Source organism: Anolis carolinensis, chromosome 3, assembly GCF_035594765.1.
Source record: "Anolis carolinensis isolate JA03-04 chromosome 3, rAnoCar3.1.pri, whole genome shotgun sequence".
NCBI classification, from domain to species: domain Eukaryota; kingdom Metazoa; phylum Chordata; class Lepidosauria; order Squamata; family Dactyloidae; genus Anolis; species Anolis carolinensis.
In genome coordinates, this window is record NC_085843.1 from 111776875 (window position 1) to 111796214 (window position 19340).

Below are 19340 nucleotides of genomic sequence, written 5' to 3' on the forward strand. Positions count from 1 at the left end.
CTACACACTGTTGCTTCCATAAAATGGGGAAGGAAATTGAATCTGTCAGTTTGCATTCAAATAGCTTTCTCCTCTTTTCACTCGCTGATCAAAAATAGACCTGTTGGGGGAAAATGCACTCAAGTAATTTTGTGGAAATGCAAAAGTAAACCTGTTTCCTTTTCATCCCATTATAGAAAGATTGCTTGGCCTAGAGAAACAGAAATTCTGATGGGCAGCCTACTAATGTTTATATACAGGAAATTAAATGCATTGTTTTGGCTAGCCACTCATGTCCATGCCTTCTTGTGGTTAGAGAGATTGCTTCTTCAGTAGGAGACAATGGTCAGAGGTATACAGGGATCACTGCTGGAATGTCAGATGCCATCGTCAAGAGAGTCATTCTTTTTCCTCCTTTCCCACTTTGTAGCTCCCCAACTGTGAGTTCATTTTTGCCAGCATCGGCATCAATTTGTGGATGCCGTTAAACCCTGCATAAAAATGTATTTGCATTTTTGTATAGCTTTTCCCCAGTAAAGGCATTTTGTACCCAGTTTTTGCAAGTGAGTTATTTTTCATAATAGAATGCAGTTTTGCATATCCCCCCCAAAAAATGTATATTTCTAACACTTATGCTTTTCGGTGGAGAACAGTATTATAAAATCTTGAAAAGTGCTGCATTTTGATACACAACTGCATTCGAGATTGATTATAACTTCAGCAAGTGGGAATTTGCTAAGTTGGGACCAAAAGCCAGACCTAGCAATTTCTGAAGTACATTAAGTTGTTTAACTCAGATTTTCCTGTAACTTTCCTTGATGTACTTTAAAACCTGGGCCGGGCTGTGGCGCAGGCTGTTGAGCAACCAGCTGCAACAAATCACTCTGACCAAGAGGTCATGAGTTCAAGGCCAGCTCGGAGCCCCGCGTTTGTCTTGTCTTTGTTCTGTGTTAAGGCATTGAATGTTTGCCTTATGTGTGTAATGTGATCTACCCTGAGTCCCCTTCGGGGTGAGAAGGGTAGAATATAAATACTGTAAATAAATATATAAACCTTTAATTTGTGGTGCAGTATACTTTTGTGGCATGTGTTTTGTTGCCGCTTCTTTGAAGTCTTCTTGAAGCTGCATTAAATAATATCCCTAATTGACTCATTGCTCAGCACCTATGAGGAGTCCAAACGACACACAGCTAGATTACAGCCATTGATATGGGTCAAGAGGACATGGAAGTTAAGAGGTTTAGACACTTTGATCAGGCTGGATCTGATCTGGTCCATTATTATTCACATGTCCAACACCATATTGCCACTAGCAAGCAGCTCCCTGCCAGAGGCTTGCTGGTGATGTCACTTCTAGTGATGTCGCACCAGGTCACCTAGTTATGTGACCAACGTGACTGATAGGAAACCTCTTGCAGGGACCTGTTTGGTGGTGATGCAGCAATCGATGCACCCTCAGCCCAGGTAAGTGTAGACATGTCCCTAGAGATCATCAAACACTTGTGTACAAATCAAAACACTATAATGCAGATCACGAAGAACTTACACTAAACTGTTTTTAAAACCTGGGTAACAGCTCTTCCTTTTCAACCAGAGTTTCTACTGAAATAGCCAGAAAGCATCTGAAAATAATTGGACAGGATAGTTCAGCATTTGATATCTATAACTTTTGACATCAGCTGTAGTATTTTTCAATGCAAACAGATACAAGTCACCAAGAGATATCATCAAGTGATGAGGTACCAGGCAATGGCAGGGAAGAATCAAACTTTATGTTGTGGGTCTTGTTAGTAGGCAGTGTTAGCGGGGTTTTTTTGTTTTTTGGTTTTTTGGAGGGGTTTTTGCAAACACAGTGACACTTATCTAGTGTTATCTATCTCTATAATATATGTGGTTCCATTAAAATACGTTTAGGTTCTGTAATTAAAATAAAAATTTGAACAAGAAATAACTGCTAATTTTCTTGGTTTGAAGGCTGTGATGGCAAGTGACTTTGCAATACCAAAGTTCCGGCATTTGGAGAAACTCTTGCTTGTACATGGTCATTGGTGCTACTCTCGTCTTGCCAACATGGTCCTGTATTTCTTCTACAAAAATGCGGTTAGTATGTTGTTGTTGTTGTACACATATCTAAATTGTATTATTGAATACCTTTTACTTAATTAGTCATAGTAATAATGAATTATTCTATATTTCAGAGCCCCTCATTTCAAAAGTTCAATTTCATACCAGTGTGCTGTACATTCACATTGCTTATTTTAACAGCTTTTAAAAATGCAGCACTTGTGAAAATGCATGTGGTATTTATGAGAATGTAGACCCTGCTGTGTGACAGGAATCATGTACTGAAGAATCTGTATGTGTAAATTCATTAGGTTATCAAATGAGGCATTTATGTAGAATCTTGGGTAAGAGAAATGAAAAGCTACATGTACATATAAACTAAGTCACATTTTTCTCTTTTTCTTTTCCCTTCTTTTGCCCCCTTTCCTCTGTATTCTTAAATTTTTATTTTAAAGTATTTTGTTTTTATCTGTTTTTTCTAATATTTCTAATGTTTATTGTAATTTTAATACTCTCAGTACAATTATTATAAAAAACAAAACAAAATGATGGCATAGAATAGGGTCAATCTAATAATAATAATAATAATAATAATAATAATAATAATAATAATAATAACAACAACAACTACTACTACTACTACTACTACTACTACTACTTTGTTTTTGTATCTGACCTCCATCTCCCTAACATATAACACAATAAAGTTCATACAACAACATCATAAAACAATATAAAACAACATCATATAATATAGTATAAAGACAACAAATCCTATGACATAGACTAGGGAGATCAACCTGGGATAAGTTGTTACATGTTAGGGATTTGGATACCAAAACCTAAAAATGCACCAGGATAGCCACATGATCAGGCAGGCAGCAATTTTTTAAAAGTATATTGGTCTCAAATGTGGTTTTTGTTTCATTGTTGTCACTTTTTCCTTATTATGGATATGATTGTATATTTCTGAAGCTTATTATTTTCTAGCATTTAAATTTGGTTGGTTATTAATTACCCATATTTACTCAAATGTAACCTGCCATCAAATGTAATGCACACCTTAATTTTGAAGGTAAATATTACAAAAAATGGATTTGCCCTCAAATGTAATATGCCCAACAGCACAGGCGTAGTACTTCAGAGAGGCAGTCAACATGGGTATGACCATTGGGAAGCCACACCCTGCTGTCAGGCTAAAGCTGGTGAACTGGGCAGCCTTGCACAATTCCCAACTTGTGAATGGGGCCAGTTTGGAACTGCATGGGATTGAACTGGGGGGGGGGGGGGGATAAGCTAGGCAGGAGGCAGGATCTGTGGCTAAGTAGCAGGAATGACTGGGTCAGCAGCTGGGCTCTCCTCCTCCTTCTCCGGGTGCCACGAGCCCTAGGGCTGCCACCATCACTAGGAACAGCCTCTTCATTTCCCTCCACCTTCCTGTCTGGCCTTTGGGGTTCCGGGTTCCTCTGGGCCTTTTCACACAGGTGGGTTTATGTGAGCCATTCTAACATGAAATTGAATCTAATGCACACCTCAATTTTAGCTTTAAAAGTACAGTAGAGTCTCACTTATCCAACGTAAACGGGCCAGCAGAACATTGGATAAGCGAATATGTTGGATAATAAGGAGAGATTAAGGAAAGGCCTATTAAACATCAAATTAGGTTGTGATTTTACAAATGAAGCACCAAAACATCATGTTATACAACAAATTTTACAGAAAAAGTAGTTTAACACACTAATGATACGTAGTAATTACTGTATTTACAAATTTAGCACCAAAATATCATGATATATTGAAAACACTGACTACAAAAATGCATTGGATAATCCAAAACGTTGGATAAGCGAGTGTTGGATAAGTGAGACTCTACTGTAGATCCGATTAAATATGGTATTATCCTGTCTATCACCCTTGAAGTACATTGCACGTGGAGTATCCCTTATCCAGAATTTTGAAATCCAAAATACTTCAAAATCATTCAAATGGGTTGCTGAAATTGTGACACCTTTGGTTTCTGATGGTCCAATGTACAGAAACTTTGTTTTATACACACAATTATTAGAAGTAACGTATTGAGACAAGCAGTTATGGCAGAAACCTGAGTTGCTGCCCGGTAAACTCAGTGTGTCCAGTGACCAAGAGGGCACTGCTCAGGTCATCTCTCCAGCAATTTTCAAACAAATGAATTTTTCCAGTAGTAACACTGTCAGGTTGCAATGATACAGGCATTTGGGGGGTGGAGATGATATGATACTACATTTCTCCCTAACCAGTCCCAATTTTTAGTCCTTCAAATACTTGCCCACAAATAACAACCTATGTGGTTCTGATCATACCTTGTGTCTTCATCATTGGTTCAGTTTGAGGGAAGGAAACTTATGTCAGCATCAGGCCAATACAGATCCACTGGAAATTTTAAAAAATCTTCACCTTCCTGCACATCAATCACTCAGAGGTCAGTGTGGGGGGATATAATAATACAGTTACAGAATAAACTTATGTCACATCTTACAATGTGTAAATTCCCTTGGCACAGTAATCAACATAGTCCAAGGGTCTTTTAAAAAAAAACTGATCTTTGACATAAAAAACTGCCCAAATCTACTTGTTCAAAGAGAGAAACTCAGGCAAAGAGTAGAACATCTGAAGTATTATTTTGCATAGTTTACTGTTGTTACTGTGCATTATCTTGCATTATTTTGATGTGTTGGTACTCATTGAGACATTGAATGTTTGCCTTTTTGTTTTGTGTCTATAAACCGCCCTGAATCCCTTCTGGGAGAGAGGGCGGTCTAGAAATAAAGATGATGATGATGATGATGATGATGATGATGATGATGATGATGATTATATAGCAAAATGAGGGATGTAATGAAGGATATGTATGTAGTGACTGCAAAAAGACCCTTTCCCTAGAGGTTAATTTTGATTAAATTTTATAAAGAAGGTAATCCATGAATCAATTCAAATAAAACATTTTATCACTCTCTTCTGTATTCTCATAAATGTGTGACAGGACATACTATTTCAGAAAAATGTCTATAACAATATCCGGGGTGATTAAAAAGTGCTGATATTCTTCCATTTTGACTGCCAAAATACTGTGGGCACCATGTTAGTCTGCTCTTCAGCTGAATAAAAACCATAAAATTGAGTTGCCAGGAAGCATGCACTATTTCAGTCTGTATAAATTTGGACTGGAAGAACACACCACTGTCCCATTAAGCTATTTCTAATCTATTTTGCTCAGAGGCTATCTTTAAATTAAACATAAAGCCTTATAAATTGACTTGTTCTGAAGACCCTCGTTGATCTTTCAAAGAGCGCTTCTAGTTTGAATTGTAGATTTTCTTTCTTGAGAATTCCTGGGGCAGAAATGCTCAGACTGCTTTCACTGCAGTAGCCTTTCTGGAGTGAATAAAATTACTCCAGGGAGAACAGATAGATGAGCGTGCTACTAGGATGTGACAAAGCAGGTCTACATATTGCTTGCATGCACATGAGCAGCACTGTGAAAATGGAAACATAGGGCTTTCTAGTAGATGTACTCATTGAATTTTTTTTTTGCAGTAATTACCTATTATTATTTAGTAAGCATGTTGGCATACAAGGCAATATATACAAGGGATATCAAAAAAGTAAGTTTTCCTATTCTAGGAAACTTTTTCAACAACGGTTGAAAAATTACAAACAAAATTTATTTTCACTCTACAACTTTCCTTCATTTCTCAATAAAGTTCCCAAGTTTCTCCAGGCATTCTTTAAAACATGGTAACAATTTTTGTAAACCTTGTGCACACCACTCTGCCCCCATTTCACCATAGCACTCCAGAAACCAATTGTCAGAGTATGGTGTAGTAACAAAAGGAGGAGAGTGCACCGAAGAAAGCGAAGGTCACAGCATCAGCTGGAAAACTTGGTTAAATTACCATGGTGTGCGAGGAAGCATCTTGTGATGCTTCCTCACCACTTCAGCCATCAATGGGGCAGGGCTGTGGACTGCATCATGTGATGGCACTCAGCAGGATCTGTGGCTGAAGAGAAGTAAGGGGCCAAAAAACCTTTGTGTGATGAGGTGGAAGGTCAAGGTGGCGGTAGACACCTGGATAAGAAGTATGAAGGTAGAGTGGTATGCACAGGGCATACAAAAAATTTTATCACATTTTCAGAAGTGCCTGGAAAAACATGGGGACTATGTCAAGAAATGAAGGAATTTTATAGAGTGTAAATAAATTTTAGTGTGTAATTTTTCAGCCATTGTTTGATTTATCCTAGCATAGGGAAACTTACTTTTTGGACACTCCCTGTACTAGAGGTAGAACCACACAGCACATTTCCATACTTCTATCTGGAAGATAATATCTCCCAGGTGAGCCTGCCCAGGCTCTGCAATCCTCAGGAGAGAGTATTTTCCCAGTGTGATCATAGGCACTATTGATGAAGACCAGGGCCGTAGCTAGAGAGGGGAGTTTAAGGGTTCAACCCCTCCCCTCCCCCGGAAACCTGTTTTACTCATGAATTTAAGCTGGTTAACCAATTTATGAGTAAACCAAGATTTTTTAACCTGACAAATGTCAGGGGGGTTGAAATTTTAAACCCCCCTCCCCTCTGGCTATGGCCCTGATGAGGACATAAGAGAGGGCCTTCTTGGTGGCTGTCCTTAGATTCTATAACTCCTTTTGGAAGGATACTAAAATGGCACTCGCGTTACTGTCAGCAAGCAAAAACATTTTTATTCTGACAGACTTAAAATGGAAAGATATGCTCAATGTGTCCTTAGGAAGGCCCTGTGTGTGTTCAGTGTGGCTTATTCTTAAATATATGTGCATGGGATAGATTGCAAGCAGCTTTTGTTATTGCTGTGAAGGCTCAATAGGAAATGTTGTCTCAATTTTTCTGAATTTACAATTCTGATTTCCAGTGCCTGAGGTGACTTTATGACTTGGTGGTCCAATTTTGCCAGTTCATTTCACTGGAGAGTGGATGTCAACCTAAGACCTCCTTTTTTCAGTCAGTGTAGCTATACAATTCCTTACCTGTGACTTAACTTCTATTGCTCAATGCTCACATGGGGCTGGTCAGGATGGAAGCAGGAAATGTTTCAGCTTCTGGTATTTTGCTGCAAAGCCAGCCATTCTGTAGTCATCAATACATATCATTTTCTGCCTCGCTGCTGTGCCCTTCTCCATTTAAATCCCTGAAGCGCCTACCTGCAGCTAAACCATGTTACAAATGGGCTGGGGAAGGCATATAGTTTCCCTTCTCTCTCTTTGTACAAGTAACACCTTGTACAATTGAATCCTTCTTTTGTTCAGAGAAAGCCACAGAACCGAATTTGTGCCTATTTTCAGGAAGCCAGTTACTTTTAAGAAGAATGAATGTCATGAAGCAGAGCCATCCATAATGGAGTAGTGGGGAAATGATATTTTGGGACCCCATTCTGTTCAGTTATAGATGGTTTCAGCATGTTATAGTATTCATTCTTCTTTAAAGTAACTTTTCAAGCACAGAAAAAAAGTAATAATGTGTCTGAAAAGGGAGATGTCTTCCAGAATAAAGTGGTGCTTGTAGATCTTAGTGCTGCCTGTTGTTAACATGTTGCTCTTTTTTCTTTTTGAAAGATGTTTGTCGCCCTTCTTTTCTGGTACCAGTTTTACTGCGGATTTTCTGGGTCATCCATGATTGATCAATGGTACCTAATCTTCTTTAATTTGCTATTCTCCTCCCTTCCCCAACTGATTGTTGGAGTGCTCGATAAAGATGTACCTGCTAGTGTATTAATTGCTGTGCCCCAGCTCTACACAAGTGGCCAGAACATGGAGGTAATAAAATCAGCTTTACTGTGTCTTTTCTTATCCTGCATGTAGGTTTGAAACTTATTGACTAGCACTTCATGCAACTTTGTTGGTGATGTTTTTAAATAAACTGCTAATGCAATGGTGGGGAGATTCTTGACTATATAAAGATGATGCTCTTTCAGAAATCTCTCCATATAAAATACTTTCCAAGAACAGGCATTGGCAGAGATCACATTGATTCCTGCGTAGCAAGTCCCAGTGGGGAACAATATTACCTGAGGTCAGCTGTAGATAGAGGGTAACATTTTCTGTTGTACTTATAACTAGGAGACCTCATAGCCATGCTGGATCAGATGATCAGATGAAAGGTCCATCTAGTTCAATATTCTGCTTACACAGTGACCTTTTGAGTACACTAGCTTTGCTCTAACTATTGTTCCCTACAACCAAAGTCAGGACAAGCTTTTTCCACTGATTTTAAAGAAAATAAGGTTTAGCTAATATAACCTGAAATCAAGATAATTTTGTTTTACAAGATAGCATTAATAGCAGTAATTACCATCTGATAGCTGAACCTACATCAAGGAAACCCATTGTCAGACTAAACTGTAACTTCAGTTTGTAATCATATTGGAAAAGACGTGCTTTGAAGTCTGAGATGCAACTGTTAATGAAATCACAAATGGACGAGGTCCTGCCCTCAATGTGGAAAATTGGCTCACAAAATAACAACTATTTTCAAAATGTCCAAACCATCTACCCATTCTTCTAGTCTCCCCAAACCCCTCCCTACTTTGTCACCTTACTTTGAGCTTTCCTAGGACTCTCTATCCTTACTTGTGCCAAAAGGAATGCCCCTAGACTGGAGAGAGTGGGAGAGTTGAAAAATACATTTGATCCATTAGCCCTTTGTGGAGAGATAAAAGAGAGGGCTCCAAGTCTGTGGAGTGCTTCTGTGTACCAGTGTGGATACATTTTGGTGAATTAGGAAAGAGGGGGTTGGAGGACAGTGGAAACATTTGATACGATGGAGTAAAATATGGATTTTTTTTCCAGACTGGGATTCAACTTCATGAACTAGGGAAGAATTTGATTATTATCAAAGGTTACTTTTAAATTAGCTTTACAAGCCTCAAAGTAAAAGGTAAAGGTTTCCCCTGACGTTAAGTCCAGTCATGTCTGACTCTGGGGGTTGGTGCTCATCTCTATTTCTAAGCCGAAGAGCCAGCGTTGTCCATAGACACCTCCAAGGTCACGTGGCTGGCATGACTGCATGGAGCGCCATTACCTTCCTGCCAGAGCGGTACCTATTGATCTACTCACATTGGCATGTTTTCGAACTGCTAGGTTGGCAGGAACTGGAGCTAACAGCGGCCACTCACGCCGCTCCCGGGGTTTGAACCTGGGACTTTTCGGTCTCCCTTCGCCACCGGGGCTCACCCTTACAAGCCTCAAGCCCTCATATTTTACCCTGCACTCAAATACCATTGAATCTAAATCCCCACAAATTACTCTGCATCTTTTTACAGAATTCTGAAATGGTTCATCAAAACCTACATTTTTGATGTCTGGTTCTCTATTGCAGGAATACCAACCACATATGTTTTGGATGAACATGATTGATGCTCTATACCAAAGCCTGGCTTGCTTCTTCATCCCTTACTTTGTAAGTTGTAGGTACAGAGTTAACACATTGTTCTTCTGTTCTCTAATTAGGAAGAAAGAGTTTACCAGACTTGGTAAATATTGTATAGGCAATACTATACTTTTGTATATGTATTTCTTAGTTTTATGGTACTATAACAAAAAATAAAAGACAAAGAACAGAGCTGATCAGTGTGACATTAGCAAGGATCAAATGATAGTGAACTAACAATTTCGTTTAATTTATTTCTGGAAAGGTATCCAAGCAGAAATGATGATGTTAGAACATGCATTCAGATGTTCTGGTTTTCCAGAGTCTTGGTCAAACCACCACACCACACAGGTCTCTGAAGCTTGTACAAAGTTTAAAAGTGGCAACAATGTGGCTGCAGGTGGTCAGGAACATCATTCTGGGAAACCTTTTGGAACAAATAGGAACTGAAATCTCAGTTCCTGTCTGATGTATACTGGTAGAGAATACAGCTGCATAGAACTTGGAAACAACTTTCTTGGACTACAGCTATAAGAATAACCTAGTCAATTTGACTACATGCCTTATTGGTTAGGAGGTTCTAGGAACTATAGTCCTCAAATGTAATTTTTCTAAACTGTACTGTGGCACCAAAGGCTATGTTCTCACCCACTAGGGTATATTATTTTTTAAAATTAGATTATCTGATATACTACGCATGCTAACTTTGAATATGTTTTGATGGATTTTAACTATGAATTTTTAGTGCTGGTTGTGTTTAATTCTGTTTTAATAGTTGCATATTTGTATATTTTAAATTGTGTACTAATGCTTTATATTAAACGGCTTTGAGTCCCCTTTTGGGAGATAAACCGGGGTATAAATAAATATAATATTAATAATAAATTTGTTAGTTTACTGTTCCAAAAGAGTGATTTTCTTGATTTTCTTTTAATGTTTTCAGATATATTATGATTCAGATGTGGATATATTTTCATGGGGAACCCCTATCACCACTATAGCTCTCTTCACCATTATATTGCATTTGGCCATTGAAACGAAAACATGGGTAAGTTGCTTACACAAACATGGTGTAGAAGTTGCCCCAGTCTCTTTGAATTGCAGTCATTTTATTCATTCTGTTTTAGTCATGGATTATTCAAACACACAATTTGCAGATACTTTCTGCACTTATCAGAAAAAGAAAGTATCAACTTCCTGGTTCAGCTATGGATTCCATCATGACCTTGAATGTATTTATGTGAGACTCGGAAATAGCACATAAGAAGTTGACTTCATTTTAAGCCCCACTCAGCTAGCTTATCCATTAGTTGGCCTGCATTCCAGGATTCACTTTTGCCCTCCCAGTTTCATTTCACATAATTTCTGTTCTCCTCATTATACGTGTAGCTATTCCCCTGTATGAGATGGTCCCCATGAATACATCAGGTGTACCAGCTTTAAGAAACACATCACATAATGTATTTCTTACACAAATTTACTTCCAAAATAGTTAATTAAAAATGCTGACCTTGCAAAAATAACTTTCTTTAATCCCATGGGATGAAATGTTCTTTTCATGCATGTGCACTAATTTTATTTATTCCCTTCCCTTAGTTGTTTTACCCATGTTGAAAGTATGGCTGTGGCAAGAACCTGAGGTCACTGGCATGTAACATTCACATTAATCCCTTTTGCTTACAAGTGAGAAAGTGAACAAAAATGATCTGAGAAATACACACAGGTCGTATCTGTAACAAGAAATGTGGCAATTCATATACAGTAGAGTTTCACTTATCCAACCTTCACTTATCCAACATTCTGTATTATCCAACACAGATCCACAGCTGTTTATTTAGGCAGCAACACGCAGCAAGCCAACACGCCCAACAACACAAGTGCAGCCACTCTCCCAAACAAGCAGCAGACTTGTTGTAAAACATGATGTTTTGGTGCTCAATTTGTAAAATCATAATGTAATTTGACATTTAATAAGCTTTTCCTTAATCCCTCCTTATTATCCAACATTTTCACTTATCCAATATTCTGCTGGCCCGTTTATGTTGGATAAGTGAGACTCTACTGTATAATAATTTTTAAGAGCCATTTGGGGATAATCAAATCTCACACCACACACGAGTAATGTAGTGGAAGAATGAAGGAAAGCCTGCAGATGGTTTGATTTCTTCCTGTTCTGATGCTACCTTCTTTGGTGTTGCCACCAGACAAAACTCATATTTTAGTCTCTGAGAGCTTTCTGTGTGCAAATATTATTTTTAACTTTATAGTTATAAACACTGTACCACCGTTCATGCAGTGAGTTAAAGGTGGTAATAGTTAGAATCCTGTTGATGAATTTCAACAAGAGTAGCCTCATTGAATCAACTGTTGAATGGCACTAAAAGTAGGATTGAGACACATGTTTCTTCTTCCTACCTTATCCTCACAACTACCCTGTATGGTAAGTCAGGCTGAACGAAATTGATTTTTATGCCTGGGTAGGGTCTAGATTCTGGATTCTGGAAACTTCCATCCAACATTATTATACAAAATACTGTGCTAGGCAACTTGAGACCAGATCACATGAGATGGTACCCACTCTACAACAAGAATATTCAGATCAGCCCAGTTCTCCATAAAAACCACAACCAAGATCAAAAGAGCAGACAGAGAGCTAAAGCCAGTTTTTAGCTACACAATCAGCTATGCAGGTAAAAGGACTTCTTAAGGTCACACTTATGTAAGTCCTATTTTTATTTTTTTTTATTTTTTTATAACAGTAAAAGTAAAAACAAATATAAAATAAGACCCCACAATGTCCTACCCCATAATTCCCCCATCTCTACCACCATAGAATAAAAACATGAAAGGAAGAAGAAGAAGAAGAAGAAGAAGAAGAAGAAGAAGAAATTAAAAACACAACTCACTTTTCCCTTCATCAAACAAAGCCAACAATCAGACTATTAAATATACCTCTTATTTTCCTTAATGGCATTTCAGTTTCTGCTAAATATAAACCTCTACATTTAAAATTAATGCACAACTACAAGTAACATTCCTGTTAACAATTTGTCCATTTTGACTAGAATTCTAAATCATTCATCTTTAGATTACCTTAATATCTCACCACATTTTACTCCTTTTTAATTGATATTAATCATATCTATCTTAAATTATTCCCCCAATTTTACTTTTAATCTAGCTTAATCTTATTGTATTCCAACATTTTTCTACTTATTTCATCAAGCCATCCCCTTCCACAAAAAGTCATTGGTTTACTTTAATTGTTCCAGACTTCTTCATTAGTTTATCCCAGTCTAGTCTCGGTGTTTTTCTTGTAAGTCAAGCCAGCCTTAACTACTTATATGTTCATTTACTTTTAGCATGCTTCTCTCATTAAACTGGGGTATCACATGATTCACATAGGCTTCCTCTGTGCAATTTTTTCTTCTTCTACAGAGTTTGTCTATCTCTTTTGATAAACTTAAGAACTTCAACATCTTCTTCCCTGTAATATTGTATAGGACACAGCCTGTCCTTAATCAATCTGGCATGCTAAATCTTGTTCTTGTTTTCTGTAGTTTGTTTTGCAGCTGTCAAAGGTTTGGGGTTTTTTAGCTTCAGATATTATACTTTTAAGGTCCTGCTTAATCCTCCTTTTTGAAAAAGTTGTTTTTTTAAATTCCAATAACATTTTCAGGATTTGTAGCTGTGACATCTTGGGGCAGCAGAAGCAAATACTACACGGAGTTAATTGCATCTTTATAAAAAAAAAATAGTTGCTGTTAAAATTGCTTGTTCTTACATAGATAGTAAAGTTTTACTTTCCAGCAGCACATGTCATAAATTATTCACTTGTTGCAACTAGTTTATCTCCTCTTAGAATGCCAGCTAATAATTACAGTTCAGAGTATCTTAGCTTTCGGGTTTATCCAAATGTGTAGTCCAATTAGTAATACATTGTTTTTAACTCGAGGCTAACTGGCCTTGGCCTAGTCCAATTCTCAAACGGGATGAGTTAGTCTTCCAACATCAGAGGAAAAGGAGGAGGCCAGCTGGCTGTTAAATTGTTTGATCAAATGTTAATAGATATAGGTGAGAAGAACACAGCTTACTTTAATTTAAGGTGGTTCCCAATCTTCACTAAAGATGATTTATAATTCATGGAAGGGCATTTGATCTGGAGTTCTTCAGCTTGTAGCAGAGGCCACTTTCATAGAGGGGCTAAAATGATGACCAGAGCCTCCGTCTGTGATGCTACTCCCCTCAGCGCTAACAAATCACTTAAAACAGATTAATGACTCATGTGGCTAATTCACCAATACTTAGAAGATTTTATCTCACTTTTGGAGCCCCCAAGCCAGCTTTTTTGTCTGCAAATTGCTTCTTCCTCAAGACAAGAGGCGGTGAGAGAAAACCTTTCACTCCAGGTCATATCCCCAATGTCATAAGCCACATTTTTTAGTGTTTTCCCTATAAATGAGATGAACTACTGAATTTAATGGGGAATGGTAGCCTTTCCACATGTAAGCTCTTTCCCCCATGGGGTGTTATTTGCCTTTACTATTCCTTTATTTAGCCACGGATTAAGTAAATTGATTAAGTAAACCACATAATGTTAGGGGATGTGATCAGCTTTGCTGCTTAGGATAGCCTATTTTAATGTATAGTTTGTGGAAATGGACAAGCTGATTGCAGTTCAGAGACATTTTAGTCAAAGGGAAAGAAGACAAGGAAAGGACAAAAGAATTGCCAAAGGAGAGATCAGAATTAAAAATCATGCTAGCAAATGAATGAAAGATTTATGTAGATATGCTGTTAAACTTCATAATTAACCAGCACAGAGCACAAATTAATCTAGCTCATAGCATCTGATGCATTGGGGGTTATACAGCTAACAACGTAAAACAATGTTCTATCCATGCATTCTGTGTGCCTGTAATGTGAGTCTGTTCAAGTCCTTAAAAAATGCTCAGACAGAGGAAAACATATATCCCTAAAGGGGATTTTTAAGATAAATGTTAAGGAAATAATAATGCTGAGCTTATCTGACCAAGCACTAGCGAATTCCCACACCTAATCAGATTGTAGCCTTTGAAAAGGTTTTCGATACTTCCGCAGCTTGCTATCCTCCTGGCCTATATTATATTTTCAGTGTACAGGGAGGATGTAACTTTCAACCCAGAAACTTCATTGTTATTTAATGCACATTACAGTAGATTAAAGTTTAAAATAATAATGGTGTCATCAGTTTAGAATTCAGGGGGAGGAATATTTATTTTACAACCATTCTCCAAAGATAACCATAATCACTAAACCCATTTAGAATTGAGCTGAACAGTATTGGCAAATCTTACTGCAGCTGATTACACAGATGCTATCTAATAGGTGCCGGTGGCACTAGCCCAAGTGGCATACTCATAACAGAACTGAATAACTATTTGCTCAGATAATAGTATTTATTTCCTACACTTGCTTTAGTAATGTGTTAGCAGGAGTTTCCCTACATTGGGAATGTTTGATGGATTTGGGGTTTTATTCATTCAGCTGGGTTTTGTTTTGGCTGAAGAGTCCCTTCAGCAGGAGCTAGGAAAACCCTTTACATCTAATCTAGACTTTGCATCCTTAGATTTCTTCACACGTACAGCAAACACTTCCTCACTTTGGTGGAAAAGATGGATATAGTACTTTGCCAGATTGCAATCTCAACAGTCACCTTTTCCAAACTCTGGTACAAACCTAGTCCATGTTTCTTGTGTTCTTTGTAGATACCAGTATTCCACATTAATGCTAAGTTTGTTTCTTTCAGACGTGGCTTCATTTGTCATCGTGTGTCTTCAGTATTGTTTTATTCTTCATTGTGGCTCTCCTTTACAATGCATCGTGCCCAATATGTTATCCTCCATCCAATCCATACTGGATCATGGAAAAGCTGATGGGAGATCCTATGTTTTATCTGACTTGTCTTATAACGCCCCCTGTGGCTTTGCTTCCCAGGTAAAGTATTTGTCTTCCCTTGAGTATATTTTTAGTGGATAGGCTTTACAGCTTTCATTCCTTCCTAATGGTGCTTGGAAATATGTAGCTAAGCTGTAGGCATATACATATGCTGTGATAATCAAGATGTGTCATCAAGCTGACAGTCCCAAATGAATCAGTGGTTTTATTCATTAGCTATTGGTCATAACAAATATATGAAATGAATATCAAATCAGAGGAAAACAGTTGTTGGCAGATTTTCTTTTGAAAAACTGAAAACCTATAAATTTTAGGTAACAATAAAAATTCTACATATATATTTTCATAGCCCTAGACAGCCACTCCTGTAGTATAGAAACTAGGGAGGTTGGAGGTCATATCCACTGACTTTACATCCAATCTCCATACTGTCAAGATTCTGATGAATTGGGGTGCATATGCAAACAGACATAAGCTTCCTAAACCTGATTTGCGTCCTTCACTTCTGAGGACTGCAAGTCATGTATAGGAACTAAGTGAGCAACAATATCTGTACAAATAGGATCACAAATACATTAATGTCATAGTAGAGCCATGCATTTATTTCTATTTTCATAATGATAAGTTGCTTAAGTCCAAAATCAAATGTAATTCCCTTCACAGCAATCAGATGTGTGCTCTTATTAAACATAATATATGCAGAGCATTTGTAAAAATTTAAAACCCACTAATAAACAATATTGATGTTGTATTTAATATTTATAGAATAATAACAAAGTTTCTCTGCTCAATCAACCATTTTAAAAATACATTGAATCTGCACTAGTCTTCCTTGGTAGGGGTAGTAGTGGTGCTTGTTGTTATTAAGAGATACTGCGGATACTCCAGTTTACCAGCTGTTAGGATTTCTGGGAGTTGCCAAAACATTGAGAATCACTGAACTAGAGTATACCCAATGCTGGTGTTGGCTCTATGCTAATCAGCACTATCTGTAGATTTCAGCCATTGTCTCCACATCCCAGAAACATACAACATTTACGCTGATGGTAATCTAACAAATTAACCCTATCATAGTATTCATTTTAAAAAAAAAGAAATAGGCACCATTATTCTTTCAGTACATTGCCTTATCTCCCTTTTAAAAATACAAATTCCTTTTCTTATCAGATTTCTATACAGAACTCTTCAAGGGACAGTATTCCCAACCCAGCTTCAGCTTGGACGCCAATTGTCAAGGATGCCACCAGACACTCGCAACCGGCTTGTACACAGATGGAACACCAAAAAGGAGATTGATCCTCATAAATACCCCTCTGCTTATTATACTCCACAAAGTTCATGTTGCATTGCTAATCACTCTCAAAAGGCCTGCAATCGAAACTCTCTTATAGATGTATCTCAATGTGGAAATGAACTATCTCCACCGCTGCCAAAGTCAGAGCCTAAAATAGATTTAAATATTCCTGCCCCTCCTCTTGGTGCTCGCTTATATGAGGAGAATGGGAATCTTTCAGTGCCTGATAAGCCAGATAAAGCAACCATGAGTTTTCCCAAAGACACTTCAGAATTTGAACCAACTTTAGTAGAGGAAACATTCCAGTGGAGCTCAAGATTGGGCCAATCAGACTTCAGCTTGTTTACCTGCATCACGTCGACACCATTGTTTAATGAGACTGGAAAAGATCAGCCATGGTTATCCGTCAGTTTACAGAATGTAAAGCAAGACAGTACAACTCCATACACCCACAGTTCTCACACCTTCAGAGACTCAGAACAGAACCCAGCCTGTTTTCAGGAACAAGGGGAAAAGTCTGGAGATGGTTGCTTTAAAAATGAATCTCTTGAGTCAACTTTTTTATGATGTGGGTATTTGAGCTTGTATATTTTGTTTGCACAGGAGTGTAGGCTTATTCCATTCCAAAAGATGGAACTCAAGGTACATAGTTTTATTTTAAAAGAAACTTTAAGCACAATATGTTGAAAACAAGAGCTTTATATACAGATAAAGGATACATATCTATATTTATTTTTCATCTCATTTTATACAAAATCTGTATGTTTATTTTTATTTGCCTCTTTGAAGTTCTTTGTTCATTTACCAGGTCACAGCGATTGTATTTCAACCCAAAGCTTGATATGATAACCATTGGTTCACAGTTCTCATGAGTTGGGGGCCACCATATTATCTTTAAAAAATATGGTGCAGTCCTCCTTAGATTTTTAGTGTGGGGAAAATGAATATATGCATGGAAATAAGTGATTAAGGAACCCTACAGAATCAAACCTTCATTTTGTAAAACTATGTTACACTGCAATGGAAATAATGCAGATATTTTCCAGATGTGACCTCATATATTTAATTACAACCATAGCAGCTTATATATCAAGAGAAAACAATAAATAAATGAAGATCTATATTGCAAATGTGTAATATTGTTTGGGGTTATTTATTTGATATCATATTGAAGGTGTATTTGCCTATTTTTATGTCACTTAACATTTTCCATATTCCAAAAAGAAACAGAGGATAATGTTGCACTCATAACCTGCTCCTGCCCCCCTTCCCAAATAATCTAGTAAGACTCAGACAGAAGCAACTGGAGGAGATTCTCCAATGATGATCTTGGTTGTTGGGAAGTCTAGCACAGCCCACAGAAACTAGTTTTTTGCAGGCTACAGTTCACAGAATCATGATGGATAAGAAATTGAGCTCAGCTTAGATGTGAACCAGGACACAATGGGGCCATTTTATCAACAGCAAGATACAATGTGTCCATTTCCAGTAGCAGTCCTTATCTCTCTGTGACTGAGCTTCAGTTGATTGGCACTTACCCAGTCAATTGCTGTTCTTTGACACCAGTTTAGCACTTCCATTGTTTCATCTAATTGAGATGTAAATGAGAAACAGAATTGAATGTCATCAGCATACTGATAGCACCTCACTCTAAATTCCCCAATGTCCTCACTCAGCAGCCTTCATATAGATGTTAAATAACACAGGAGAGTAGACAGATTCCTAGGGGAGCCCAAAGAATACACTGCTATGCAATATGGGCAAATGATGCACCGGGAAATCAGGTGAACTCAGCTGAGAAAAATTGTACCAGCCATGTTCCAATAATGCAGACACTTTAACTCTCATAGAAGGATGCTTATTTGTTTCTCTTTTCATCCTATACCTTCCAAGCCAGTGGTTCTCAACCTGTGGGTCCTCAGGTGTTTTGGTCTACAAGTCCCAGAAATCTTAGCCAGTTTACCAGCTGTTTGGATTTCTGGGAGTTGAAGGCCAAAACATCTGGGGACCCACAGGTTGAGAACCACTGTTCTAAGTGATAGAAGGGGAGTAATAACATACTAAGTGAGAAGAGGTAATAAAGTGGATTGCTTAATAAGCAGCAGCTGATTTAGTGCAAAACCTTAACAGTGCTTTATTTTGATTTTCAAAGAAAATTTAAGAGTTTCATCAAATTCAGCATCTGTGATTCAGAAATGCTGCTACAGGTTGAACATCCCTTATCAGGAATTCTGAAATGTGAAATTCTCCAAAATGCAAAATTGTCCACATGGATTGGCTGAGACAGTGACACCCTTGCTTTCTGGTGTTTCAATGCACACAAACTTTGTTTCATGAACATTTTAAATATTTTGTATAAAATTACCTTCCAACTATGTGTAGAAAGTGTATATAAAACACAAATTTTGTGTTTGGGTCTCAGATCCAAGATAAAATAAATAAATAAATATCCAAGATATTTCATTATATATGTATGTGGAAATGCAGATATTTCAAAATCCAAAAAAAAACAAATCCAAAAAACTTCCAATCACAAGTATTACAAATAAGGAACACTCAGCCTGCACCTAGACTGTATAATGCTGTCAGTGCTGATCTGAAGACAGTTAAGCATTTTCCAGACACAAAG

At 37.6% G+C, this 19340-nt stretch overlaps 1 protein-coding gene across 1 annotated transcript in view; it reads left to right on the top strand.

Moving 5' to 3' along the window:
• atp10a (ATPase phospholipid transporting 10A (putative)) overlaps window positions 1-17848 on the top strand; it is a 168001-nt gene extending 150153 nt beyond the window's left edge. The window contains exons 16-21 of the mRNA XM_008107099.2: window positions 1954-2079; window positions 7668-7868; window positions 9430-9510; window positions 10424-10528; window positions 15269-15456; window positions 16585-17848. Coding sequence (XP_008105306.2) covers window positions 1954-2079; window positions 7668-7868; window positions 9430-9510; window positions 10424-10528; window positions 15269-15456; window positions 16585-17278 — 1395 coding nt within the window. The 3' untranslated portion in view covers window positions 17279-17848. The remainder of the gene's footprint in view (window positions 1-1953; window positions 2080-7667; window positions 7869-9429; window positions 9511-10423; window positions 10529-15268; window positions 15457-16584) is intronic.
• Window positions 17849-19340: the final 1492 nt, after the last annotated feature.